Raw genomic sequence first — 27,201 nt, forward strand, 5'->3', positions numbered from 1 at the left:
CTGGTTTGTCATTGCTAAACTCAGTGGTTGAACACATCAGATGTTGAACTTGTCCGAGTTTTGGGTGGCTGATGTGAGTGCCTCTGTAAATATTCTCCTTTTCTGGGGGGCATCTTCCGAGTTCCTGCCATCCCCAGCATTGCTGTGCACCTGGATAAACTTGTTTTTCTTATCTGCCTGGCCTCTGGTGCTTTGGAGCCTTGTAAGTGGATGTCATCATCGTTTTGGGCTTGGCAGGCAGCCAGCAGTGCCTCCCTCGGTGCAACCCAGAGTGAGATTTTATCCACAGGAGATGCCACAGCCCCTCACTCTGTGCCAGCCATTTCACAGGGATGCTGGGCTGCTGGCTCTGCCTGATCAGCCTCTGGAAAATGAGGCTTGCACAGCCCACATACCAAGGGGAAAAAATAAAATAAAGATCTTGCAAGTTGTGGTGCTCTGTGTGTGTGTGTGTGTGTGTGTGTGTGTGTGTGGAATCTCACTCGCTCCTGGAGGAGCAGAACGTGCATGGATGGTCCAGCTGGTCCTGAGCAGGGACTGCAGCCTTGGCCAGGAAATCTGGGATAACCAGGGCTGTGGGAGTGCTGGGATGTGCTGGAATTGCTGGATTAATTCCTGATCACCAGGAAATCTGGGATAACCAGGGCTGTGGGAATGCTGGGATGTGCTGGAATTGCTGGATTAATTCCTGATCACCAGGAAATCTGGGATAACCAGGGCTGTGGGAATGCTGGAATTGCTGGAGCTCCCAAATGAGCTGGATTTGAAATGTGTCTTCTAAAACTCGGAGATTTTGGAGGTTTTCTGTGGAAATCCAGAAAAGCCCATGGAAAATCCCTCCCAGGACAGTGGTGTTTGTTGTCCCTGCTGTGTTTTGAGCAGCAGCTCCTTATCTGTGTGTCACAGGGGTCACCAGGACGTTCCCTTCAATATTTGCTCGGCTTTGGGGCTGGCATCTCTCTGTTTAGTGAGCTGTGTGTGAGCCTGCTGAGCTCCAAGGTCAGGATCATTAATCAGGCACTTCTCTCCCATCCGTGCTGTGTTTTCATTCCGAGGGCACTGCTTTTGTTGTAGTTATTGCCAAGACTGTTTTGAACACAACAGACCTTATGTTACAGCAGCCTTGGAGAGCGCAGTTGTCAAAAGCAAACAAAAATAATTACTGTGTTTCTGTCTTGTCAAATGTAACTCGAGAAAGCGCAGGCCTTCCCTGAGGTAAATCTAATTTAACTTTGCTGTGTTTCATCTGTGATTGGTTGCCTTGGTTTTCTTCACAATTAGAAGAGAAAATATGTTAGTGCTCGGTTCTTGATGGTGAGCTGACCACGAACAATCTGATTACTTTCCTCTCTTATTTTGGTCTGGTTCACAGGCTGTGACCTGGTCATTGTTATTAACTCAATCCAGAGTGGTCTTTAAATTCCTTTCTTTTTGTTTTCCTAGCAAAATGTCTATTCAAATCAAAGTTAATTTTTATGCAGTTAATTCCCTTATTTATCATCATAAATAGTTTCTATTTTTAGATCACACTCAGAATAAATTACACAACATGCAAATGCAATGGTGGTTCTTTCAAAGTTTAAGCTGTATTTGAATTTATCCTGTTGTTATGCTCTTTCTTGGAGGCACAGAAGTTAATGCCCATTATTGTAAAATCTTGTGTTTTTAAAGATTGCGTTTATATCGAAAGCCGCCGGCCGAACACGCCCTATTTCATCTGCAGCATTCAAGACTTCAAACTGGTAAGGAACATTTTCAGCTCTCCTCCTTTCCCCTGCCCCAGGCTCCAGGGGGGATGTTTCTTAGCCTGGATCCCTTCCTGCAGCTCCTCTGAGTGAAGCTTTACCTGTGAGCCAGGAGCTGGTTCTGGTTAAACCCCAGCTCTGTCTCTGGGGCAGCCCCAGGAGCTCAGGCTGAGATCCCTGGCGTGTTCAGCTCTACAGAAACCTGAGCTTTGAGTTGTGTTGTGGGGAACTTGGGGCTCAGGAAGGTCAGTTTGGCTGTGCCTTGTCCAGCACAGCTCTGGGATGAGGCAGAGCCCTGGCAGCCTGTGCTGGCCATGGGCAGGGGGACGCCCACCAGGACGGCCACTTCAATGGGGAGAAACAGAAACTAACACTGAAGGACTGTTAGCACTTCATTCTCTAGCAGTGAGAGTCAGGGAGCTGAGCAGGAACAATCAGAGCAGGGTTTGGAGGCTCATTCTGCCCCCCTGTCCCCCCTGGCTGCAGCAGGAGCTGCTCACAGCCAGGGCATGGGGTTGGCACCTGGCAGAGCTCTGTGAGCAGGGGATGTGGGCACCTCTGGGAGTTTGCTTCTGCTGCTCCTTATTGCTGTATTGAGTCCTGAGCAGGTCATAAACTCCCCTTGTAAATGTATTGTCCACAGCCATAGATCACCCAGGTGCTGCTATCAGAATAAACCTTCCTTCATTCCTCCCAAGCTTTTCCAATTATTCTGTGAGGAGCACAGAGATGTTCCTCAGTGCTGCTGTCCCTGCTGGTGCTTGGCACCTGTGGGTTTGTTCCCTCTTTGCTCCCCCTGGGTTTGCAGTGCCCTGGGCCCCTCCTGCCCATCAGCAGGGTCTGCTTTGGGTCTGCCTGGGTTCCAGTTCCTGTGGGTGCTGCTGAGCTGCAGGAATTGCTCAGGAGATGAACAAAAGCTGCAGCCTCTGGGGCTGGGCCGCTCATTTCAGCTCAGGGAATTGCAGCTTTAGTACCTCTGGATGGTTTTGAAGTGGTTTCTCTTCACTTGTGTTTCCAGCACACAAAGGACTTGGCACCAGGGCTGCTGGCAATTCTGCATAATTTTTGACATGGAAACAGTGTCTCTGTTCTATGTTTACTTTTGCCTGCTCAGAGTCTCGAATTTCTCTGTTAATTTAATTTTTCTTACTGACATAATGCATAAAAGGAACTTGTATAAATGACAAAACCAAAACCCTCTTGATGCTGATTATACCAGCAGAACTAAATCCCCAGTGTGTGTGTGGCTGTTGATTTTCCTGTTGGGGAAAGGGAGGATGAACAGTGGAAAGGACACTTGATTTCTCTTCTAGTGTGAGATACCAACAGGAAAACAGCCTTGTTTTGCCTTCAGCTAAATATGTCAAGTGAAGCAGGAAAGTTAAAGTCAACAGCTTTGAAATGTCGCCCACTAATTAAATACGTTATGTGTTGGTTGTCACAAAATAAAAGTTTTTGGCTGAATGTGTGAGCCTTACCTTATGCTTCCCCTGGTTCTAGGTGCAGTCTGGGGGCAGGAATTGATGGGGGTGTTTTACTGATGAAAACAGGAACATCAAGTTATATTTAATAAAATGAGAGGGAGTTGCAGATGAGCCACTGAAAAGCAGGATGTCCTTGCTGGACCAGGATCACTGTGGTGGTTTGGGTTTGTTTGGGATTTTGCAGAACTTTGAGCAGTTCTCTGGGAATCCAGAGGTTTATTTTTGCTCTCCAGCACTGAAATGTGTGAGTGTTGGCTGGTTCAAGTGCAGCTTCCTTTTCCTCTCCTCACAGGAGGATGGGGTGGCAGGGCAGGTGAGAAGGTGTCATATCCATAAATGCTTTTCTTTGTTGGCTTCGCTTCACCAGTTTGAATTATTGAGCTTAAAACATTTTAAGAGTGAAATTGCTGTTGTCTCTCAGAAGAGAATGAGATAGTTGTCTGTATTTAAAAAAAAAGGCAGTGGATGATTTTTTTTCTCTACTGATTGGGTTATTCTGTGCTGTCTGTGTCCCAGAACATTTTATTAATCTCTTTTTGGTGCTAGTTCATTTTCTTTGGATTAATGCTATCCTCTTTCAGGATTCAAGACCAGATTATTCTTGAGGACTTTGATTAGGAGCAAGCTGTGGTGAGGCAGGATTCAATCTGAGTTTGCTCTCTTGCCTTAAATGTTTTTATTGGTTATCAGCTCCCCCTTCATTGCTCATATTCAATATTTGCTCTCCCTCCTCTCGGGGCAGCTGAGCCAGTGCTTGGGTTCAAGTGGTCTCCTGGAAATCTGGATTATGCAAGGTCCAGATTGGCTTTAAAGCAACTTTTTTCACCTTGTTTTTCCCTTGGGGAGCACTTCTTTCCCCAGTTTCAGCCTGTCCTATCCAGCTTATGATGTCAGTTACTTTAAAAATGTTGTTTTTAAAAAAAGGAAACAGCACAGTGTAATTGGGAAGCTGGAAGGTGGAGAAAGCCTGTGAAGGGGCAGAGAAATGTGGCTTTAATACTTTCCTGGCATTGCCTGCTGAGCAGCTTTAAGGAGGAAAATGTTGTTTTCAGGATGGTGAAAGTGGGATCCTTAACTTGGGATTCAGGCTTTGCTTGCTCTGGGTGTTTTTGTTCCAGAACAATCTTACAGCTTGGGGTTTAAATTACACAGGCAAATCAATAAAATGGAAGCAGTAAATGCTCTGCTGCATTAAAAAAACATAAGTTTCTCTGATTATTTTTTTCTGTGGAAAACGTTCAGGTTGTTTACATCAGGAATTGTCTCCTGGATGTCAATCTGCTCTTTTCCCTTCATTCTGCAGCAGCACCAGGGCGTTTTTAACAGTGCAGTTGTTCCCACAGCAGGCTGCTGCTGTCAGAAATCCCCATTTCCTATTCATCAGCAAGTTAGGGAAGCATGCTTCTCCTTCATTTTCATTTGGCACGAGTCAAACACGTTCAAAATCCACAGGCCTGACCAAGTATTCCTTAAATGCTGTGTGGTGCTCCAAAAGCCTGCTCAAAGCCCAGGCAGCAGAGCGGGGCTGGCTGAGCCCTGGGTGAGCTGGGAATTGGCTGCAGCTCTGGGGAGAGGGGGTCCAGTGCTGCTTCCCCTCCCCTCCGAGTTCATTTTCCCCAAATTGATCCCAGCTCCACTCACTCCATGTCCTTCAGCCTGGCTGCAGCTGCTGGTCCTGCTCTTGTGGGCTCTGGGCTCTGCTGGGGATTCATCAAACCCGGCCCAAGAAGGGCACCTGGAATTCCTGGGGGAAATGGCCAAGGGTCTGCTCAGCCAGCCCTGAGTGCCCTTCACACCCAGCACCTTCTGCTGCTCCCTTGCACCCACTGCCCCCCAAAAGGGAACCAGTCCTTCTGTCAAAAAATGACTTTGAATCGGACAGTGCTGGGTATTCAAAGTGGAAATTCTCAATGAATTTCCTTTCAGATCAGGCCATTGGAAAAAAAACAGATTTGTATTTTCTTCAGGCTGAGGGTATGGCTTCAGAGCTAAAGGGGTTTTTTTTAATCAAATAGTAGTATTTAATGTGTTTCTTTTGTAGTTTACAGTGATTGTAATACAAAGAATTATAAACAGTGAAATTTCCTTTTATCTCTTTGTTTGTGGTTTACCAGTCCTAAAATTCTGTCCATTCTCTTTATCTTAATTAAAATGTTGATTGTGATTACTTCTGGCTGATGAAAACACACAATTAAAACTCAGCCGAGTGACTTGTGTGAGAAAATCCAATAAATGTGCAGAAATTCAGTTCCTGTGTGCACCCAGTGGGTTAAGGGACATCTTATAACCCCACACCCAGATACAGAAATTAAACCTGATGAAGGCAGGGCTCTGACATGCTGTGATGGAAAATCCAACAGGAATCTCCCTGTGAGTCCTTCAGGATCTCAGCAAAGCTCTCTCATTGTTTTATCCCCATCAAAGTGTCTTCCTCACCTGAATAGCCAGCTGTTGGCTTTAAATATATGATGCAACAGCAGTAATTACATTTCAGATATGAATATATTAATTATGTAGTGCCTGTAAACCCATGCGGATCCAGCTTTGATTAAGGCTCAATTTAAATATCAAAAGTAGTGCAGAGCCATGTCTGTGGGAAAAAAAAGGGCTTTATCTGCTGCAGAGATCAGAGTGGGAGAAGTTCACTGAATTTTGGTGTTTGGGAGAGGGGCAGGAGCACAAGGTGGGATTGCCTGAGAGCTGAGCTGGGCCAGGGAGGCTCTGCTGGTTTGGGAATGGCCCCAGAGTGGCTCAGGTGAGCTCTGTGCTGGTTTGGGAATGTCCTGGAGCTCAGGTGAGCTCTGTGCTGCTTTGGGAATGGTCCCAGAGCGGCTCAGGTGAGCTCTGTGCTGCTTTGGGAATGTCCTGGAGCTCAGGTGAGCTCTGTGCTGCTTTGGGAATGGTTTGGGACTGTCCTGGAGCTCAGGTGAGCTCTTCTGGTTTGGGAATGGCCCCAGAGTGGCTCAGGTGAGCTCTGTGCTGGTTTGGGAATGGTTTGGGACTGTCCTGGAGCAGCTCAGGTGAGCTCTGCTGGTTTGGGAAGGGTTTAGGAATGTCCTGGAGCTCAGGTGAGCTCTGTGCTGCTTTGGGAAGGGTCCTGGAGCTCAGGTGAGCTCTGTGCTGGTTTGGGAATGTCCTGGAGCAGCTCAGGTGAGCTCTGTGCTGGTTTGGGACTGTCCTGGAGCAGCTCAGGTGAGCTCTGTGCTGGTTTGGGAGTGTCCTGGAGCTCAGGTGAGCTCTGTGCTGCTTTGGGAATGTCCTGGAGCTCAGGTGAGCTCTGTGCTGCTTTGGGAATGTCCTGGAGCTCAGGTGAGCTCTGTGCTGGTTTGGGAATGTCCTGGAGCAGCTTGGGTGAGCTCTTCTGGCTCTGCTGGTTTGGGAATGTCCTGGAGCAGCTCGGGTGAGCTCTGTGCTGGTTTGGGAATGGTTTGGGACTGTCCTGGAGCTCAGGTGAGCTCTTCTGCTTTGGGAATGGCCCCAGAGCGGCTCAGGTGAGCTCTGCTGGCACCAGCAGCTCCAGCTCAGCCAGGAGGGGAAGGGGACTGAGGCACAGGGCACTGGCACTCTCACCCAAGGGGCTGCTGTGCATTTTCCCTGGGACAGCAGGTGCAGGTGAAGGCAGAGCTGGAGAAGGAGGCAGCAGAGGCACGGGGTGAGCGAGGAGTGCCAGAGCAGAGGCAGCTGCTGAAGGCTCTGTGGGAGCTGGGAGCAGCTCATTGCTGCAATTACACTCATTTATTTCTGCATTCCTACGAACACAGCAGAGCTGCAGACCTGCCCTCCCATCCTGCCGTTCAGACCTTTCCTGGTGTGAATTTCCAGCTTGGATAAATGAGTCCAAATTGCCTTTTTAAGGTTTTCCTGTGTTCCAGAGGGACCCAGAACACCACCAGCAGATGGATTTCAGCAGCCTGTTTGTGCTTTCTGCATCCTGCCTTAATTTGATGTCACATTTAAAATGCTAATGGCCACACTCTGAATGGGAGCATCAGAGGGAAACTTTACACCGGGAAAACGCTGAATTTGCCACACAAAAGGAAACGTTATTAATTGTGATGCAGTTGCCCTTTGTGCCTGTGTGTTTACTTGATTGAAGCATCTTGACTGTGGAGCTTTCTCCTTGAAGCCTGATTTGAATGGAGTGTACAGCTGGATTGCCCCAGGGCCTTGTAACAATTTATAGTCTGCATGGAAAGGCAGAAGTGCATAAAAAGACAGTTGTGAAATGCTGCTAGTGCCCTGTAATAGAAAATCTGGCTGTGATGACCTTGGCTGCCTGGGCCCCTGGGATGGCTTTGCTCCCATCCCAAGGATTATAAAATGGAAAGGATTGCACCTCACCTGCAATAAAGGAGGGGGAAAATCACAAGAAATTTGTTTTTTTTCCAAATTATGCAGTTCATGCTTCCTCTCCTTTGCATTCCTCCTGCATATGGCCTTGCATTTTAGCAAACATGTTAAATTTACATCTGTTATTCTCTGCACTGTTACGGGAGCTGGGGTTTTTGCATGCAAATATCTGGGTGAGGTTTCTGTAGCCACAAGCATTTATGTATTTAAAAGCCTCATTCTGTTTGCAGATGAATTGATGTTCTGTTCCTGAACTGCAGCTGAATTAATTTGTGGCAAATTTTTCCTGGCCAGTTCCGAGGCAGCGTGACCTTTCCTTTTTGGTGTGGAAAAAATGCTGATTAATACAGATTTTTTTTTTTTTGCCCTGCTCCTCCACATCCATCGCTCTTTCTAGGGCCAAAAAAAGGCAAAAAAGGATTTTCTGCTTCCTCCAGATCACTGCTAAACCTTTCCAAGGCGAGGTTGGACGGAGCTTGGAGCAGCTCACAGTGCCATGAAGGGCCAGAGCAGCCTTGCTAACGGGAGCCAGACAAATGAGGCCTTTGAAGGGACACTGAATAATTTAAAATCAAAAATTTAGCCTGCAAATGAGATTGGCTTTTATGTGTGCTGTGCAGCAGATGGGAGCGCTGCTGTGGCTGCAGTGGGGCAGGGTGGGGATGGGGATGGGAGCATGGGCGCAGGCTCTGCAGGCAGGGATGGAGGCAGAGGTGACACTTTAGGGATGGCAGGGCAGGGGCTGCTCAGTGATTAAATCCTCTGATGCTGTCACTGAGCCGTGAGGCTGCAGATAACATTCTCTGCCTGAGCTGAAAACAAGAATCAATACAAACTCCTTGACAGGGGCTAAATTATTAAATAGAGCCTTCCTTACAATGTTTCATTATCTGGGATTTACCTCAGCTGGTGATTTGTCAGCAGCACGGGGAGATTTGCTGGGTGTTTTGTATTAAAATCATTCCAGATGCATATGAATCCATTTTGATAATTCCCCTCCTTTTTACAATGCCTCTCTGTGTATTTTTTTTTTTTTGGTTGCTATTACCCAGATGCCACTTTGAATTCTCACACAGATCCTAAGCTGTGCTGCACAGTGAGGTTTGGGCTTGTCACATCTGTGTAAAAATAAATCCTTTTTGTATGGCAGGCTGTTCTCTAAGTGCTGCTTTCAGGCTGTTAAATTAGCAGGGGATTTGCAGTGTCTCTCAGGTGAGCCTCAGAGCTGAGGCACGAGGCTGCTCTGAGGATTTATGGGCACTGGAGTTTCACTGGACTTGGCTGAAATATAGAGCAACATTCTTTTATTCTGTTGTACATCTTGGGAAGGAAGCAGGAGCAGGATCCATCCATTCTAAGCTGCTAACCCAGCATATTTTGCATTCCCAGGGTGCTCAGGGCTGTGTGGAGATGCTGTGTTCAGACCTGGCTCAGATGTGTCATTTCATCAGCGCCATTATTTTGTCAATTAACCAATGTTTAACATTTTTGTGGGGTTTTGGGGTTGTTTTTCTGAGTAGCCTTGACAGGGTAATGCAGCAGTGCAGGTGAATGAATTCCTCCAGAGCTGCAGAGCTGTGTCACAATTACACCATGGTCCTTTGGAGAGGCAGTGTTCATGTTTGGGGGTGTAAAGCAGATGGCAGCATTGCTCACAGTGAGGATTAACAGCTGGAACTTAAGGCTCTATGTGTGTTTTGGAGAGCTCAAATCCAGCTCTGCCTCCTTTCCTCCCTTATGGCCTGGATCTCTGCAATCCAGCCCTTACAATTTAGGGGCTACATTAAAAAAACCCCAAACAAATACACAAAACACTAAAACAAACAAAAAACCCCCACAGAATCATCCACAGGGGGTTGTTTTGATTTTTTTTTTCCTTTTTAATGTGATTGCCCTGTTTGTTTTTGCCCCACTTGGCATCCAGCAGTTGGAATTCTCATGGCTGGCTTGTTGGCACAGGAGCACTGGAGGATTATTGCCCCAGGAAAGGCTCCTGGGCTGTTTCCCTGGGCTGATATTTATAATTTCATGAAGCCCTTTGTCATGGCAGCATGTCTTCACCACCCTTAGCTTTCTATTTTACCTTTCTCCTGCCTCGTTTCCTCCCCCTTAGCCAAGGTAAACCTGTTTCCTACACCTGTGCTGAGATAATTGAGTGCTAAATAAATCATTGTGTGCCAGCTGGAAAATACCCAGAAAAAAAAATGTTATCTCTGGCTTTTAGGGGGAAAAAAAACAGTATCAAATTGTACATTAGCTGGGTTTTATGTAGCAAGAGAAAATGGAGTTAGGATAAATGTAGCCATGTCCTCTGGTGTTGAATAGTGGGAGCATCTGTCATGTTTAATAATGCTTCTGACCTTTAGGATTATTGAAGTCGAAATTTTCTCTCTGGTCATTTGGGGCTACTTGAGCACTGTCAGATTTCTTGTGGCTCTGCTCAGCCTCCAAAGGCACATTGTTATGCTTGGTGAGCTGCTGAGGATAATTCATTAAAGGAATTTGTTTTCCTGCTTTCCAGAGGGTTTCCTTGAGGGATGTGAAATGTCACTGAATTCCAGAGAGTGTCCCAGCCCCGGGGATGTGCTTGGGATTGCTCTGGGGGGTGGAGGTGATGCTTTTAGTGCTGCTGTGGAATAAAGGCACAGCCTGAGAGGGACAGAGGAGCACGGAGGGGAAAGGTGTGGATGCTCTCTGAACACCTCTTCTGTGCCTGAGGGGCAGGAAAGGCAGAATTTCCCTTTTTTGAGGACCTGTTCTGTGCCTGAGTGTCAAGAGAGGCAAAATCTCCTTTTTTGAGTACCTGTTCTGTATCTCAGTGTCAGGAAAAGCAAAATCTCCCTTTTTTGAGTACCTGTTCTGTGCCTGAGGGGCAGGAAAGGCAAAATCTCCTTTTTTTGTGTACCTGTTCTGTGCCTGAGTGTCAAGAGAGGCAAAATCTCCTTTTTTGAGTACCTGTTCTGTATCTCAGTGTCAGGAAAAGCAAAATCTCCCTTTTTTGAGTACCTGTTCTGTGCCTGAGGGGCAGGAAAGGCAAAATCCTCTTTTTTGAGTACCTGTTCTGTGCCTGAGGGGCAGGAAAGGCAAAATCTCCCTTTTTTGAGTACCTGTTCTGTATCTCAGTGTCAGGAAATGCAGAATCTCCCTTTTTTGAGTACCTGAGTGGCAGGAAAGGCAAAATCTCCTTTTTTTGAGTACCTGTTCTGTATCTCAGTGTCAGGGAAGGCAGAATCTCCCTTTTTTGAGTACCTGTTCTGTGCCTGAGTGTCAGGAAAGGCAGAATCTCCCTTTTACTGAGCAGGGACTGATGGAGCCCCTTAGGAAAACCCCTCAAGTCAGCTCCACCTTGTGCCTGGCAGAGCTTCAGATGCTCTCAGGCTGGGTTTTGTCCCCTGGTGCCAGCTCTGGGGACGGGTCCCTGCCTGGCACTCACAGCCAGGGATGTGATGGATCTGCATTTTTGACACTGCAATCACTGAACACCAATCCATGGAGAATTTGGACTTGTAGTTTTGATTAAAATGATTGATTTTTAAAGCGGCCTCAGTTCGTTTTGGGCCATTAGAGGGTATTTGAAAGGAAAATAACTCTTTAATTAAATTAGTAGTGTGTAAGCATCCTGCTCTGCTTTCTAAGCAGAACTTCTGGGGCTTTTTAAATCATATTCCCTTCAGTTGGTTGTTGGCACATTTTAAGGTTAAAAGCGATGCAAAATTATTAAGACCAACAAACCCGTGCTGAGCAACTCTTAAACTTCAAATCAAGTTTTTCCTTTGGGAAAACACCCAAGTTGTGTTGTTGTGTAAAACAATTCTTGTCCCCCCACCTGGGTGTGATATATTAATGTACCCCACGGAAGGAATGCTGTGTAAACAGCAAAGTGCTTCCCTTTTATTTGTAAAACATCCTTTTCAGACTACAAACACGTCTAAAAGGTTCAGTTTATGGAGAGAATCACATAAGTGAGATAAAAGAATGTGTATGTTTCAGTGCTGTGCAATAGAAGGAGATAATTTATGCTCTGTATCTGCGATTAGTGACCCGAGGCTGTTGAACTTCCTCTTTATGGATTGGGAAAATGCTGTGACAGTTTTCAAGGGAATTGCTCTCTTTGAGTTTAAAGAGATGAAAATGGGTCTGCTAACAAGGACCAGCTTCAGCGGGTGCTTTCATATTCCTCGTGTTTAAAAAAAAAAAAGGGAGGCAAGAAAAGCAAAGGCAATTGGGTGCTTTGATATGTGTGACCCCAGAGGCTGCAGGCAGCAGCAGCAGCTGGGGATGGCAGCCAGGGCTGCAGGAGCTGTCCCGGGGGATTTGTGCAGTGCCTGTGGCTGGGAGGAGGCAGAAGGGTGTTCTGAGGAGGGGAGCTGCCCTTTGGTGCCGGTTTTCCTGCTCTCAGGGGTTGTGGTGTTTCCCATATTGATATTCCCAAACCCGGGAATTCCCTCTGCCTGTGCTGGGCTCTTGATCCAGGGTGGTGAGCACCAGCCTGGGCCGGGATTTAGAGCTGCCCTCCCTCAGCTGGGGCAAATCTGGGAGGAAATACCTGAAAAGTGCCTCCTGATTCAGGTGTGGCTTTGCTGCACCCTCAGAACACGATCTCTGGGAGGTTTGAGCTGCTTTGGGCCTTTCAGCTGCAAAATTCCATTTACTGTGGTGAAATATCCTCAGCAATCTCTGATCTGAAGGTGATTAAACCAAGGGGCTGTTTGTTACTAAAGACTGGGCCAGGAAAACAAACAGCTGGGAGCACATCTGGAGCATGGCTGCGTTTGCAGCAGGCACAGTAAATATTGAAATTGGAGCTAATGCTGCCTCCTATTGCAGATGAATTTCTCATGTGCTCCTTGGGAAGCACTTGTGGGAGGAGTGCTGCAGTTTACACCAGTTCAAGTGCTGGGAAATGCCTTTGGATTTGTCAGTGTTGCTGGTGCCAGTGCATGAATGTTTGATTTCACTTTTCCAAGGTACTCGGGGAGCTCCGGGGCTTTTTGGGGCAGGTTCCCAGGGAGATGGCACAGGCAGAACTGCAGGCAACTGCCCAGGCAGCTGAAATGTGGGCCTCAGTATGGATCCAAAGGCCTCTCCCCCTAACTTGTGTGTCACACAGAGCTCCTCATTTGATTACACAATCCCTAACACTCCCATTTCCCCAAAGACGGGCAGCTTGCACAACCAAGTCCATGGAAGTGTTAAAACCTTCCTGGGAAGATTCTCTTGGGTGAAAGGAAGCTGATGTAAATCATGAGCTCTCTCTAAACCATCACACCAAGTTTTATACAAATTCCCTGAATGCCTTCTGGTCATTTTGTGTTTTGGAAGGGTCCCTGCATTTCTGGTAGCTCAGAGAATCCTCCTGTTTGCAGTGGGTCTGGAGGGAACTGGGCTGTGCTGATTCCCTTGGGGTGAATCCTTGTGCCCAGGCCAGGGGAGAGGCATCAGCCCTCATCATCATCATCATCATCCTCATCATCATCATCCTCATCCTCAGGAGGCTTCTGGAGTCAGAGCCTTTTGAGTCTGGCACTGGTGGGTTCCATCCAGTGCCTGCAGTAATAGAGGAAATTAATTTGGGTTCTGCACGAGGGCTGAGTGCTTTCTGCTGCTTGGGCTCTGAGCTTTCTGCTGCTGGACCTGGCAGTGAATTAACACCTTGACTTCTTTAATAGAAGTTATTAGTGGCTTCATTTGTTGGAGTTGTAATGCTGTGCTGATTATATGGCCCAAGACAAACGATTAACTTTGGAATTGTGCATTAGCTTGGCTGTTCACTGCAATTCAAAGCAGAGTGCACATGGTGGCCATGGGATGTGCTGGAGGTTTAAAAACCACATTTCTCTATTTCAGAACTGCTTTTCTTGTGCCCCATCCCAGTTGTCTGTATGTTCACTCTTCCAGCACCCAAGAAAAGTTGGGGTTTTTTTCCTTTGTATCTCTCTCCAGCTTTTCCTTTGAGATTTTTTTTTCTCTTTCAGCAGGTAAATGCATCCCGTTTATTCTCAGTGTAGTTATTTCTGATTTTAGTGTTTTCAATATCTGGCTATTTCCAGCTGAATGGAGAGCATCTTTGCAATCTTTCTGTTCAGATTAGATTGCAGCCTGTGGAGCTGCTTTGGGCTATGTTTATTTAGTCCTGATTTACATACAAACACAAAGAAAAACTCTAAAGCCCGGTGTTGCTAATTCAGCTATTGACACCAGGGCAGGCAGCACCAATCTGTGTTAGAAATTCCCTGTGTGCTGAGATAGAGCCCTGTCTGCTGCACATTGACATTTTTAAGATTGCTGCTTTGTTTCCTTGATGAGCTCCTGGGTGTTAATTATGGGCACGGTTTTGGTGGGGCTGTGTCTGGCCCTGTTTGCCCGCCCTGCTGAATTCTGTGTGAAAGAAAAGCTGATTTTGCCCTGGTCCCAGCCATCAGCTGGTCAGTGGCACACATGCTCGAGGTAAACATTTCAGTGAGTGACCATTTAGCAGTGAATGGCATCCTCTGGGGAGCTGCACAAGGAAACATTCACTTCCCAGGCATTCATTTCCCAGCACACTTTGTTTCCTCCCAGGAGCAGCGTTTGCTTTTGTGGTGAAGCAGCCAAGTCTCAGGCTCTGGCTGCTCAGTTTATTTTCTTTCCTTTACTTTTTGTAATTTCCAACCCCAGCCTGTTGGCAAAGTGCTTCAGTTTTTTCCTGTTGTAAATTCCCTGCCCATGAGGTGATATTTTAGCAGGCAGTGACTGTTCAAACTCGGGGCTGGGTTTGCAGAGCAAACTCCTGCTTGTTTTATCCTCCAGCTCTTGGTGTGTCTTTGTTCAAAGGTAAACCCCTCGGTGAGATGGTAAAGAAAATGTGGCCTCTTGATATTTAAAAGGTGAGAAATCTATTTAAACTGTGGATGATGGCTTTGAATAGCCCCACTGCTGAGTGCTGCTTGTTTTAATAGAAGTGATAAATACTGTGGCTGGTGCTGCTCTGCAATTAGATCTGAGCTATGTGCTATAAATGACATTTAATGGCAAATGTCAGGCGGGGCCCGAGTGCTATCTTCATTTCAGTGTTGCACTTCTTTGGCACAACGCTAAAAAAACCTTAATGGAATTTAATTAGCAGAGCATCCATTCAGTGCTCAGTGAAAGGCATTTGTGATGCCATGAGGTGGTGCTGGCTGCTGGCTCCTGGTGCTGAGCTGGGCAGGGGATGCTCAGGAGGGTCCCTGGCACTTCTGGCTGAGCAGCTCCCTCAAATCTGCTCCTGGAAAAGGCAAAATCGGTGGAAATCTGTGAGCAGGGTGGGCTGGGAGAGGCAGCCAGCAGGAGCAGGGATGCTGTGGCCAGAGCCAGAGCTGAATTCTCTCTCAGGGGTGTGAATTGCAGCCCGTTAATGACTCCGGGGTGTTGGTGCAGTTACAGCAGAGCCGTGGCACCCCCAGGCCTCACTGGGTTTGTGAGTTTATGTGAAATTGGTGAGTTTGTTGTGCGGGGGATTTGGGTGGTCCCTGGGGAGGCACTGATGGAGGGGCAGCAGCTCTGGGGGCTGGCAGCACCTTCACTGCACAACCTGGATGGGAAAAAGGAAACAGAGCAGAAAGAGACCACAAAGGGATTAAATGAGGTAGTAAGCAATGACCCATAACCTTCATGGAACATCTTATCATAGCTTTATTTTAAGCCAGTCAGTTTTTAAGCATAACTGCTTTTTTTTTTTTTTTTTTAACAAGATGAAATTATCTTTTGTCGTTTAGGATCACAGTGAAATTTTAAGGGTATTTTGTACCTAAGTGTATTTCACTTAAATGAGAGCAGGTAACTTGCTGCTTCTCAGCACAGTGAGCAGCTTTGTTTTGGTAAAGCTGGAAAGCTGATGGGATAAACAGTAGAGTTTATTTTAAATACAGACATCTCTCATGGTCATTACCTGAAATGAATCATGTTCTTTGTCTCCTCTAAAACCCTGGATGAGGCTGGCTGTGCTCGAGGTGAGACGTGAGAGTGACACTAAATGAAATCAAGGGCTGACACTTGCTCCACATCAGTCAGCATTTGTAAAACCTGCTGGCTTTGCTGAACTTCCTTAGAGCTGCACTGTGCTTGGAGCACTGGGAGCTCCAGTGCAGCTCCTGCTGGGGTGGCTCTCACTGCTGGGTTCACCAGAATCAGCTCAGTGCATTTCATTTTACTGCATTTCCTGTGAGGTGGGTCTCATTGCTGCCTTCACCAGGCTCAGTTCATTGCATTTCCTTTTATTGCATTTCCTTTCATTGCATTTCCTGGTCAGGTGGATCTCAGGATCTCCCTGCTGGGTTCACCAGGCTCAGTTCATTGCATTTCCTTTCATTGCATTTCCTTTCATTGCATTTCCTTTCATTGCATTTCCTGGTCAGGTGGATCTCCCTGCTGCCTTCACCAGAGTTCAGTTTGGTGCTGCCCATTGCATTTCTTGTGGGATGGGTCTCACTGCTGGGCTCCCCAGGCTCACTTTGGTGCCTTTGGTTGCCTTTCCTGACGGGTCTGTCCTGCTGCAGAGCTGCCACAGCTCTCCTGTCCCAGCAGAACACGCCGTGCTCAGGGCTGTGCTCTCAGGGCTGTGCTGAGCTCAGGGCTGTGCTCTCAGGGCTGTGCTGAGCTCAGAGCTGTGCTGAGCTGTGTTTTTCAGCAAGTCTGGCAGCTCCAGTGCCAAACTCCCACGCTGGGAGACAGCAGATGGCATCTCCTGGGCACTGACTGCAGGGAGGGCGGGCCCCAGCGCTCTGCAGAGCTCCAGCCTGGGCTCTGGGGCTGCCTCACGGGCACAAACAGCCCTGAGATGATGGGGTGCCTTGCTGGAAGAGTGGGTTTGGGCACACTGTGCAGCTTTTAAAGGTGTGCACAGGCTGCTGGTTGGTACTGGGGTGGCTCAGTAGGCTCAGGTGTGTTCTGGGGCTCTGGTGCCTCCCCCTGTCCTCCTGTGAGGAACACAAATGACCTGTGTGTGATGTTTGCAGCCAGTGCTGCCTCACATCCTGTAGGTGCAGAGCAAACACTTGTGAGCAGTGTCCCTGAGTGTGCCTCCATCCCCTGGGGCTGGGCCAGCTGCGTCCCTGCAGGTGCTCTGAGAGCCTGGAATTCAGGGCAAGGTGAGTGTGAGGAGCGTTTTATATCTCAGTGTGTGTGAGGAATTCAGGGCAAGGTGAGTGTGAGGAGCATTTTATATCTCACTGTGAGGAATTCAGGGCAAGGTGAGTGTGAGGAGTGTTTTGTATCTCAGTGTGAGGAATTCAGGGCAAGGTGAGTGTGAGGAGTGTTTTGTATCTCAGTGTGAGGAATTCAGGGCAAGGTGAGTGTGAGGAGTGCTCTCCACCTCAGAGCTCCTCCTACACCAGGCTGAATCCATTCCCAGCATGCTGAGGTGACTCAGTGGATTCCAAAAGGAGTTTTGTTGGTGAATAAAAAGGACATGTGAAAAATTCTTGCTGTAAACAGTCAGCAAAAGTCAGTTGTGAAAAAATCCGATATTGTTTTGTCAATAAATTACGCTGTGCCCTGCATAGATCACAGGAATGGGCCTTTGCCCTGCAAACAGCAATATTTGCTCCCCCAGCAGCTCATTCCCAGCTCAGCTCACACTCAGTGCATCCTCTGATCGATTATCACAGCTTTCCCAGGGCTTCTCATTTCCTGCCTCCATCAGTGCCCTCCATCAGCCCCAGCCTCTGTGCCAGACCAGCCATCCAGGCACGTTTCCATCAGGAAATCCCTGGAGATGGAGCATTAGATACCAGCAGCAGCTTTAGGGCTGCAGGCTCTGCCTTGGCTGGGGTGAGGGCACTGCCTGCCCTGGGCAGGGGCACAGAGGGTTAATGTGCATGTGCCCACATCTCTGCTTTTATTTCACATTTGTGTTTCTTGCTGAACACTGACAATGCTGCTCTGTTTGCAAGGAGTAATTATGTGTTGCTATGCAGGCATCTGAATTAAATAATCAAGCTGCAAAAATAACATTCATTTGTAGTAATAACCTCTGCATTTCCAGGCTGGGTTTGCTTGGCTTACAAACAGCTGATCAGTTTTCTTAATTAATTAGCAAACAGCCTACAAAAAGATACCCTGAGAACGTTGGATTACACGTGCTGCTGTGGAGAAGGAAGAGAAAGAATCCTTGCTGTGTCTCCTTAGCTCCTGATTTCCAGATAGGTTCATTTGTCCCCCCTCTGTGGGGGGAAAAAACCCCAACAAAACAGTGAATTTGAGTGGTGTTTATTGTTCCTTTTCTCTCTTGGACTATTAGCAAATGTCAGAATGGACTGAGTGTGAGGAGGAGTGAGGTTTCATGTGGCAAACAGGTTGGGAAGGGAGATGTTCTGTTCCTTGTCCCATTTGTTTCTCTGGGATTGCTGCCAGTCTGTGCCCATCTGGCATCCCCAGCCCTGGGCACGCTGTTGCCAAAGCTGGCTGGGCTTGAGCCTGGCTCCAAAGAGGGCAGGGTGTGATTGTTCCTGCCCTCAGAGATTGTTCCCCCTGGGAGGAGCTGCAGGACATCTGTGCTGATGCACACTTGGGCTCTCAGCCCTGATGGAGAACCAGGGAACTCTGTCCTGAACCTCTGTTTCCCCAGGGAAAAGAGGCACCTTGGAACTGTCACAAATGCTGTGAAATCAGGACATTCCTGCTTTTTCAAGAGAACTTGCAGCATTATTTTTTTCCCCTTCAAGGCAGAGGCTCATTTTAAATAGAAGTTGACCAGATGCCTGTGAACTGAGATGCTTTAATCCATTTACAGATCCCATCTAATTCTTGTTCAATGTCCAAAACTGATTCATGCTGTTTAAAAGGAACGAAACCCAAAATGTCAGCGAGAATAAAACCCCCAAATGAGCACTTTGTGAGCGCTGCAGCAAAAGACAATATTTTCATTAAAGGGGAGAATGTGGTTTTGCAGCACAGGGAATCGTTCTGAGCTGACACAAAGACACTTGAAATTTCAAGCTCTTGCCATGGCTGCACTTTCTGCAAGCCTGGATTTGGCATGTGACTGTCTGCAGCTTTTCACATGTGAAGGTGTAAAAAAGGAAAATAAAGAAGTCACACTTTTAGGAGGGAGGGGAACACTTCCTTTGTGTGCACATGGTTTGGAAATAAAGAGTCTGCCACAGGAGTGGGTGCCTTGACACCTCTGAGTGCAGCCTGCTTTATAAATGACATGAGTATTTAGGAATTTGGCTGGCAAAAGAGCATGTCTAGGAATTTCTGTGCCATGAGGGATGGAAATGTGAAAAGGGAGACTCTGACAGACGTTTTGTATTTTTAGCAAGATTGAAGCTTCAGGTTAAACCCCACAAAATGCTCTGTGCTGGAGAGTGGGCACAGAGGAGGGGTTGTCAGGGTGCAGCTGTTAAATGAATTGGACCAAAATGACCAATGGTGGTAAAAAAAGGTATTTAGGAAGGAGATGAGCTCATCTTCCCCCCAAAGAGCACCCAGAGAATTTGCAGAGAGATGCTGGGTTGATGTTTCCCATCATTGCTGCGAGCTCCACTGAGGGAATTTATGAACTCTTAGCGAGAGGGTAACAGATTATTTACTTGGACTTTTTAGTCTCCAGAATTCAGAGAAACTGCCCATAAAAGCTGTGGTGCACAGAGCATTATTTCAGCAGAACAGCTGAGCCTGCAGCCCCAATTTTTGAGCAGCAGGCAGCAGAAATCAGAGCCTCTCACTCACTGTCCCTTTGATTTTTCCTGTTGGCTCTGATTGCAGCAGTGGTGTTTGAAAGGCTCCAGCCCTGGGATGCTCAGAGGCTTTGGGGATGGGGATGTGGAGGTGGCTCAGCCCGGGATGCTCAGAGGCTCTGGGATGGGGATGTGGAGGTGGCTGAGCTGAGGATGCTCAGCCCGGGATGCTCAGAGGCTTTGGGGATGTGGATGGGGATGGTGGAGGTGGCTGAGCTGAGGATGCTCAGCCAGGGATGCTCAGAGGCTCTGGGATGTGGATGTGGCTCAGCCCGGGATGCTCAGAGGTTCTGGGGATGGGGATGTGGAGGTGGCTGAGCTGGGGATGCTCAGCCCGGGATGCTCAGAGGCTTTGGGATGTGGATGTGGCTCAGCCCGGGATGCTCAGAGGCTCTGGGATGTGGATGTGGAGGTGGCTGAGCTGGGGATGCTCAGCCAGGGATGCTCAGAGGTTCTGGGATGTGGAGGTGGCTCAGCCCGGGATGCTCAGAGGCTCTGGGGATGGGGATGGTGGAAGTGGCTCGGTCCCAGCTTTCCTGGCACAATGCTGCCACTGGCAGTGGCCTGCCGGTATTACACAGCTCTGCTCAGGAAATGCCTTTCCCGGGAAGGTTTGGCTGTTGTTTATTCAGCAGAAAAGCTCTGACACCAGGCTGCTGCTGCTGCTGCTGCTGCTGCAGGGGAGCCAGCAGAACCTGCCCACAGCCCAGTGACCTGTGAGGGAGACCCAAATGGGTTTAGGAGCTCAGGAGCAGTCTTAGACCAGCCTAGGGGATTGCAGCCCAGAGGAAAACAAGGCTGCAGTTGCCTCATGCCAGAAGAATGTTCCCTTCCCTTCAGGCCTTTGTTGTTCTCTGTTTTGGAGCAGCAGGGAGAATTGCAGACCAGGGGGTTCGGAGATGAACTGAGCAGAGTCTGGAGTGACTCAATCTCAAAGTTCTCTTTAAGTGGTGTTTATGCTTCAGGTTCCTTCTAAGAAGGAACAAATTGGTGGCTGGAGCCTCAGTGAAAAAAGAGCATTTGGGGAAGACAGTTTCGTGTAAATTTTGCTGTGAGGTTGATGAGCAGTCAGAGCCTGTAATTATTGTGATTGAAGTGCAGTATCCTATTCTTTTGTGTAATAAAGAACATCTATGATTATGTCTGGATCCATCTGTCCTTGGGGGAAAAAAACTATTATCTCTTGGTTCCCACTGCTCAGAATGCTTGCACTGAATGGTGTTACTGTGGGTATTCTTTTTTGCGTGTTTGGCCATAAATACTTCTTATTTGTGGAAATCAGCAGCCTGCATGAGGCCAAAAATTGCAATCTTTTTCTGATCCCTGCCTCTTCCCTTGGATTAATTAACACGAGTGAGTAGATTGGGGTTTGCTGGTCAGATGCAGAGACACAACTGATGCAGGAGGGTCTCCCTGCCTTTGTCTGGGCTGGAAATCAATCTGTCACCAGCACAGGCTGCAGAAATGCCCTCCTCCCTCTGGGTCTGGCCTGGGGGCTTTCCTGCTGAGGGCTGTGGGGCTGTGGCTGATTTCCCTCTCAGTAACACCCCGGGGTTGTTTTTCAGAGCAAGAGGGACCATCTGCTGATGAATGTGAAGTGGTACTACCGCCAGTCCGAGGTGCCCGACTCGGTGTACCAGCACCTGGTGCAGGACAGGCACAACGAGAACGGTGAGTGGGGCCAGCCTGGCCTGATCCTGGATTTACAGGGCCAGCCTGGCCTGATCCCGGCTTTACAGGGCCAGCCTGGCCTGATCCCGGCTTTAACAGGGCCAGCCTGCCCTGATCCCGGCTTTACAGGGCCAGCCTGGCCTGATCCCGGCTTTAACAGGGCCAGCCTGGCCTGATCCCAGCTTTAACAGGGCCAGCCTGGCCTGATCCCGGCTTTAACAGGGCCAGCCTGGCCTGATCCCGGCTTTAACAGGGCCAGCCTGGCCTGATCCCGGCTTTAACAGAGCCAGCCTGGCCTGATCCCGGCTTTAACAGGGCCAGCCTGACCTGCCCAGTCCCAGCTTTAACAGGGCCAGCCTGGCCCAGTCCCAGCTTTAACAGAACACTTCTGCACAGGGGTGTGGAACCAGGACATGGTGTTAAACAAGGCCTGGTGGTTCCTTACCTGCCTGCTGTCACTGCTCTGTGTCCTGTTCCTGTCATCAGGGCCATTCCAGGTGTGCTGGAAGTGCTGGGCTGCACTATTAATAATAATTAACAACAACAGCAACAACATTAAAAATAGCATGACAAAATTATTATCATTATTACGAGTATGATGATGATGATTATTATTACTATTATCTCCTTGAAGGAGAATAGAAAAGCAAGATCACCCTGGATCCTTGGTAGGCCTCTGGCCACTGTGCTGATGATGAACTGAGCACCAAATTATCTGCAGATATTGGGGATCTCCTCTGGTTTTTGTGGCTCTGCCATGAACAACGCCATGAGAACTGTGTCTCTCAGTCGTGCTCCCTTGCAGTGAATATTCACTGTGATTAATATTGCAGTGAGGGATGGAACTGAAGCACTTGGAGCTGAGTTTCCCCTTTTCTCTTTGCAAAAACAAGTGTGATCTTGGCTTGCATAGAAGCAGAAGGAACTTTAGTACATATCCCAGTGTCATTTATCTCCTGCCTCCAGGGAAGACATAACATTTGCTTCTGTTCTTACCAGGAAATTTCCTTGAGGCAACTGTTAAAAATTCTGAAGATACTCCAAGGTGAACCGTGCTGATAAAAGTTGATGATTGAAATGTGAAATGCAGCAACTTTCTGGTGCCTGACAGAACAAAGTTGAGCACACGCTCCCCTTATAAAGGACATCCTGTGTGTGCTTTTAGCAAGAGCTCCACAAATCTAACATTTCTGTTACTAATTTATTTGAAGCTTCTAACAATGAGATTACAGGCACAGTGTCAAAGAGTATTTTTGATAGCCTGGCTGCTTTTAATGCAGTCTCCTGTGTGTGGAGAAGTATTTTTGTGTCTTCCTCAAAGGTATTAGAAAGAAGCCATGGAAAAAGTTGTCTTCCAGTTCTTTTGTTAACACTCAGAATTTTCTGTGTTTGAACATGAATGTCAATATTTACCTCAAAGCCAGAGCACAATGCAGTTACCACTGTCAGGATTTTGTTGAAGATTTGACATTAAATATGCACAGGAGCCCACACCTTATCCTGGAAACCAAACAGATTCATTTCCTTGGTTCCTCCCACCCAGGAGTGACTGCTCCCAGTGGTCAGGATGAGTCCCAGTGCCCTTAGAAGGTTTTTCCCTTCAGAAGTGCTGGGAGAATTGATGGATGAGAATAGAAGTGATGTTCCTCCACATTCATTCCTGCAGCCCACACGAGCAGTGTTTGTCACCTCAGAGTGCATCTGAGGAGCCCCCTGGGGCTGTGCCCTGGTGGCCCTGGTGGCCCAGCTGCTGTGTCAGGGCTGTGCTGCTGTTTGTCTCTGCAGACTCAGGACGGGAGCTGGTGATCACAGACCCCGTGATCAAAAACCGGGAGCTCTTCATCTCCGACTACGTGGACACGTACCACGCTGCTGCCCTGAGGTGGGGACACCTGGGGGTGGCCTGGGGACACCTGGGCATGGGGGACAGCCTGGGGACAGCCTGGGTCTGTGGGGATGGGCTGGGGACACCTGGGGACAGCCTGGGGTTACCTGGGGCTGGGGAACAGCCTGGGGACAGCCTGGGTCTGTGGGGATGGGCTGGGGACACTTTGGGACAGCCTGGGGTCAGCCTGGGTCTGTGGGGATGGGCTGGGGACACTTTGGGACAGCCTGGGGTCAGCCTGGGTCTGTGGGGATGGGCTGGGGACACTTTGGGACAGCCTGGGGTCAGCCTGGGTCTGGGGAACAGCCTGGGGACAGCCTGGGGACAGCCTGGGTCTGTGGGGATGGGCTGGGGACACCTGGGGTCACCTGGGGCTGGGGACACCTGGGGACAGCCTGGGGACACCTGGGGCTGGGGAACAGCCTGGGGACAGCCTGGGGAATGCCCTGGGGTGGGACAGACGTGTCAGGGGCTCTGTGGGGACAGCCAGGGGGGACAGAGGTTGCTGGGGTCACTGCCCCAGCCCAGCTGTGTCCCCTCCCTGCAGTGCTGTGTGCCCTGGTGCCCAGCAGGAGCTGTTTGCCATCCCTGGCAGCCCAGGGCATGCTGCACTGCCCTTCCCTCAGAGCCCCTCGTGCAGCACTGGCTCCCTGCTAGGCTGCATTAAAGGCTTGTTCTGGGTGCTGTCCCTGCTCACAGCTCAGCCCAGGCTGAGGGAGATCCCTGGTGTTGCCCTCACTCTGCCCTGCCACCCTCCAGGCTCCTGGAGCTGCCCAGGCTGGGGGGACACCCTCCCTTGAGATGTTCTCAGGCCCCAGCAGCCAGGCATTATTTGTCAGCTGATTTTCAGCATGCCAAACATGCATGGATATTGTCAAGATGCAAATTGAATAATCTCCCTGATAATGGAGCTCAGATGGTGTTTCACCACAGCCATCTGGAGACATTTTTTGTTCAGAGTCACTTTGCTGAAGCCACTTACTTCAAGATAAACTGGCTTCTGTTCTGGTGGGGGAAAGCCTTTGATTTACATATTAAACCTTTCTTATAAACTCAGAGCATTGCAGGGTGTGCTGGGAGCCCCTGGGACTCCCAGTGTTACACCAGGAGCCAGGCTGGAAACCTGGAGATCAAGCACACAAACTCAGCTCTGTGGCTGCAGGTTCCCTGGGACTGCTCTAACTCCCCTGCCACATCCTCTCAGTTCTTTTTCCCTTAAAAGAAAAGATAGGAACAGAAAGATAAAAATGGAATTTCCGTGTGTGCCAAACAAACTTGGGAAATAACCTGGGAGTGCAGAGGATGAGCAGAAGGATAATTGCACATGGTGTTCCTGCAGAGAGCATGGGGGAGGCACAGTGTGTCGTGATGCATGAAAGGTTAACATGAGATTCTAATTTATTATAATGCCAGATTATTTCTCTGCCTTCTGCAAACAAATGGCTCTGGACACACAGTGGATTGATGACAAACTGGAGAATAAAAACCAGTGCTTGTAACCAGCAATATTCTGCTCTAAACAGTGGAAAAATTTAACCAGAGGGTAGTTGTAGATCTCTGTGGAGGTGTGTAACAAACATGATGTGCTTTTTACCTGGTGAGATGCAGAACTCCTGGTCTGGAGTGCTGGGAACAGGAGGTGCTGCTGCCATCCACAGAGACAACGCAGCTTAGCTGCAAAATGCCAATTAGCTGCCAGGTGAATTATTGAAAGGAAGCCAAACCTCTTTCCCTAAAATACTTTAAAAATGTGAAATATCAAAGTAAACCCCCCCCTGCTCATTTTCAGTCTCTCTAAGTGACCAAACTTGGAAAGCAGGGTCAGCCTGCAGGGAGGAAATGAGTGTGAGAGAGCAAGGCTGGCACTCAGGGTGTGCTGGGGCCTCTCAGACCTTGGACAGGGGAATTTTGGAGGCTGTGACTGTGCCTGTAACAGCTCTGCACATTGGAGACTGTCAGCATTGCATTCTGGGCTCTTGTTGGGCTGAGGGTGTTTGGGCTCCTCAGGACTGTGCTGGCTGGAGGAGAATTAATGAGAGTTTGGGAGGAGAATTAATGAGAGTTTGCAGAGCAGCATCTGAGCCACTGTGGCTGCATCGCCTTCCCTTGGCACCGTGGGAAGAGCCCACACTTCTGTTAAAGCATTTTTGTGAAAGGATTTTTGTATTTATGGTGCTTTGGACGTTTATGAGAGCAGGGATGCCTGTGGCTTCTCCCCAGATTGCAGTGGCACTTAATTCAAGTAGCTGTTACTCAAGCTAGAATTCTAATGCCATTTTCTCCTCTTTCTTCCTTGCAGAGGGAAGTGCAACATCTCCCATTTCTCTGATATATTTGCTGCTAGAGAGTTCAAGGCACGAGTGGATTCATTTTTCTACATCCTGGGCTATAATCCAGAGACAAGGTAAGTGAAAATGGCTTTTAAACTCCACTTCACCACTGACCTGAGCTGGTGTTCACTCAAAGGTTGGGCTCGATGATCCTGGACATCTTTCCCAACCTTAATTCTATGAAAATCACTCAGGGGAAGAAAGGTTCACATCCAGCTGGCAGGAGGCTGGGCTGGAAGGGATGCCAGGGACAAGCTGCAGATTTCTGAGTGTGTGTTTATACAGGAGAAAAATAAGAGCAGAAAATAAAAGTATGCAGGGAGTCCTGATATCCAGGTGCATCTCTGGGTAAATAATGTGCTGCTTCTCAACAGCTTCTTGGAAACATGGAAGTTTTTCAAAACTTGCAGACTTCAGCAGGAATTCTTGGCTGTACACTCCTGAAAATATTTTAAAAATCATTTGCATATTCTAGTCAGCAAAGTTGAAATTTAGACACTTCTAAGAAAACAAATTGAAAGTTTTAACGTGTGGAAATTGCTGCTTTCATGTGTAAATAATTGTCCAGAGCCCCTATCAGGAGTTCCTGGTTTATGCCTTGCTGGCCTAGAACCAAGAGAGGCACAGGAAGGATATTTTTGGGATCAGCTCATATTTGAGGAAGGTGTGTCCATGCTCTTCAGTCTGCCTGGGGTTTGTTCAGCCAGCCTTGGGCAGCTCTGGTGGCAAAGCTCAGTCCAGGCTGTGGCTTGGTTATTTCCTGCATTTATGGGATTTTCTAGCACAGAAAATGCCCCACAAATGCCCAGCCTTGAGCAGTTTGCTGTGCAGGGGGGTATTCCCATGGGTGAGAGATGAAGAATTTGGCTCAGGTCTGTGCCCACTGAAGGGAATTGTTCACTGAACACAATCAGCTGTGCACCTTGATTTCCAGAGATACCCTGGAGAAAAGTCTCATTTGAACTGGGGGTTAGATAAGCATGTAAATAATAAAGATTTGACTTGGTCTGTGCTGGATTTACTGTGTCTAAAGCAGATCTGGATCTTTGTGCTCCAGGGCATTGCCAGCCACTGGGTGCCTGCAGTTAGGAGGAGCTCCCTGAGTGCTGTTTATTATGAAATTGCCTATTAATGAGGCTTCCTTGCCTCACTCTGAGCTGTCCCAGGCTGTCTTGGTGGGCTGGACTGCTGAAACTCCCTCCCTCAGGCACTTCCCTGTCTCTGGGAATTCATGGTGCTGAGCCCTGGGGATATCCCAAATCCAAACACCCAAAATACCCTAAAATGCTTCTGGAGCATCACCGGTGTCTTCTTCTGAGTGGTCCACGAGGCAAGACCTGGGGAGGTTTTCATGGGTGGGGTTTTCCTGGATGGAGTTTTCACTGGGGAGGTTTTCATGGATGAGGTTTTAATTGCTAAGGGTTTCATCATGAGGTTTTCATGGATGAGGTTTTCATGGATGAGGTTTTACTTGGTAAGGGTTTCATGATGAGGTTTTCATGGATGAGGTTTTACTTGGTAAGGGTTTCATGGATGAGGTTTTCATGGATGAGGTTTTCATGGATGAGGTTTTACTTGGTAAGGGTTTCATGATGAGATTTTCATGGATGAGGTTTTAATTGGTAACGGTTTCATGATGAGGTTTTCATGGTGCCCCTCTCTGGTGTTCAGCACCCTCCCTGACCCCTGTGCTTGTCACTGTGCTTCAGTTTGGGCTTGGAGTGTCGGTGTTGGTGCCTAAGGGATGATTTCTCCTTGAAATGGCATTTTTGGCGCTGTCTGTGTGGTTTTAAACCCCCTTTCTGGGTAGAGGTACCTGTTAATTCTTCCACGTGTTAGAGGATGACTGAGCCTGAAAGGATCAATGAAAGGGCAGAGCAGAGCACTTAGTGATCAGCTAATTACTCCAATTAGCCAGCTCTGCAAGGTCTCTTTTTCTTGGTTTGTTTGCAGCCAGGTTTCTTTTTCTAAGTCAGGCCTGTATTTTGTGTTGGAGCGGGGGAGGTTCAGAGAGAGGAGCCGCAGGGCCTTGGTTGG

The 27,201-nt window shown here is 48.3% G+C and overlaps 1 protein-coding gene across 4 annotated transcripts in view; it reads left to right on the plus strand.

Moving 5' to 3' along the window:
* The window catches only part of RERE (arginine-glutamic acid dipeptide repeats), a 165,775-nt gene that overhangs the window by 61,037 nt on the left and 77,537 nt on the right, over nt 1–27,201 (plus strand). For all 4 annotated transcript variants that reach the window (XM_071449389.1, XM_071449391.1, XM_071449388.1 and 1 more), the window contains exons 3-6: nt 1,672–1,742; nt 20,844–20,949; nt 22,735–22,831; nt 25,134–25,238. In XM_071449389.1, coding sequence (XP_071305490.1) covers nt 1,672–1,742; nt 20,844–20,949; nt 22,735–22,831; nt 25,134–25,238 — 379 coding nt within the window. The remainder of the gene's footprint in view (nt 1–1,671; nt 1,743–20,843; nt 20,950–22,734; nt 22,832–25,133; nt 25,239–27,201) is intronic.

Source organism: Agelaius tricolor, unplaced genomic scaffold (assembly GCF_023055355.1).
Source record: "Agelaius tricolor isolate 1412-34295 unplaced genomic scaffold, bAgeTri1.0.p SCAF_28, whole genome shotgun sequence".
In the NCBI taxonomy this organism is placed as follows: domain Eukaryota; kingdom Metazoa; phylum Chordata; class Aves; order Passeriformes; family Icteridae; genus Agelaius; species Agelaius tricolor.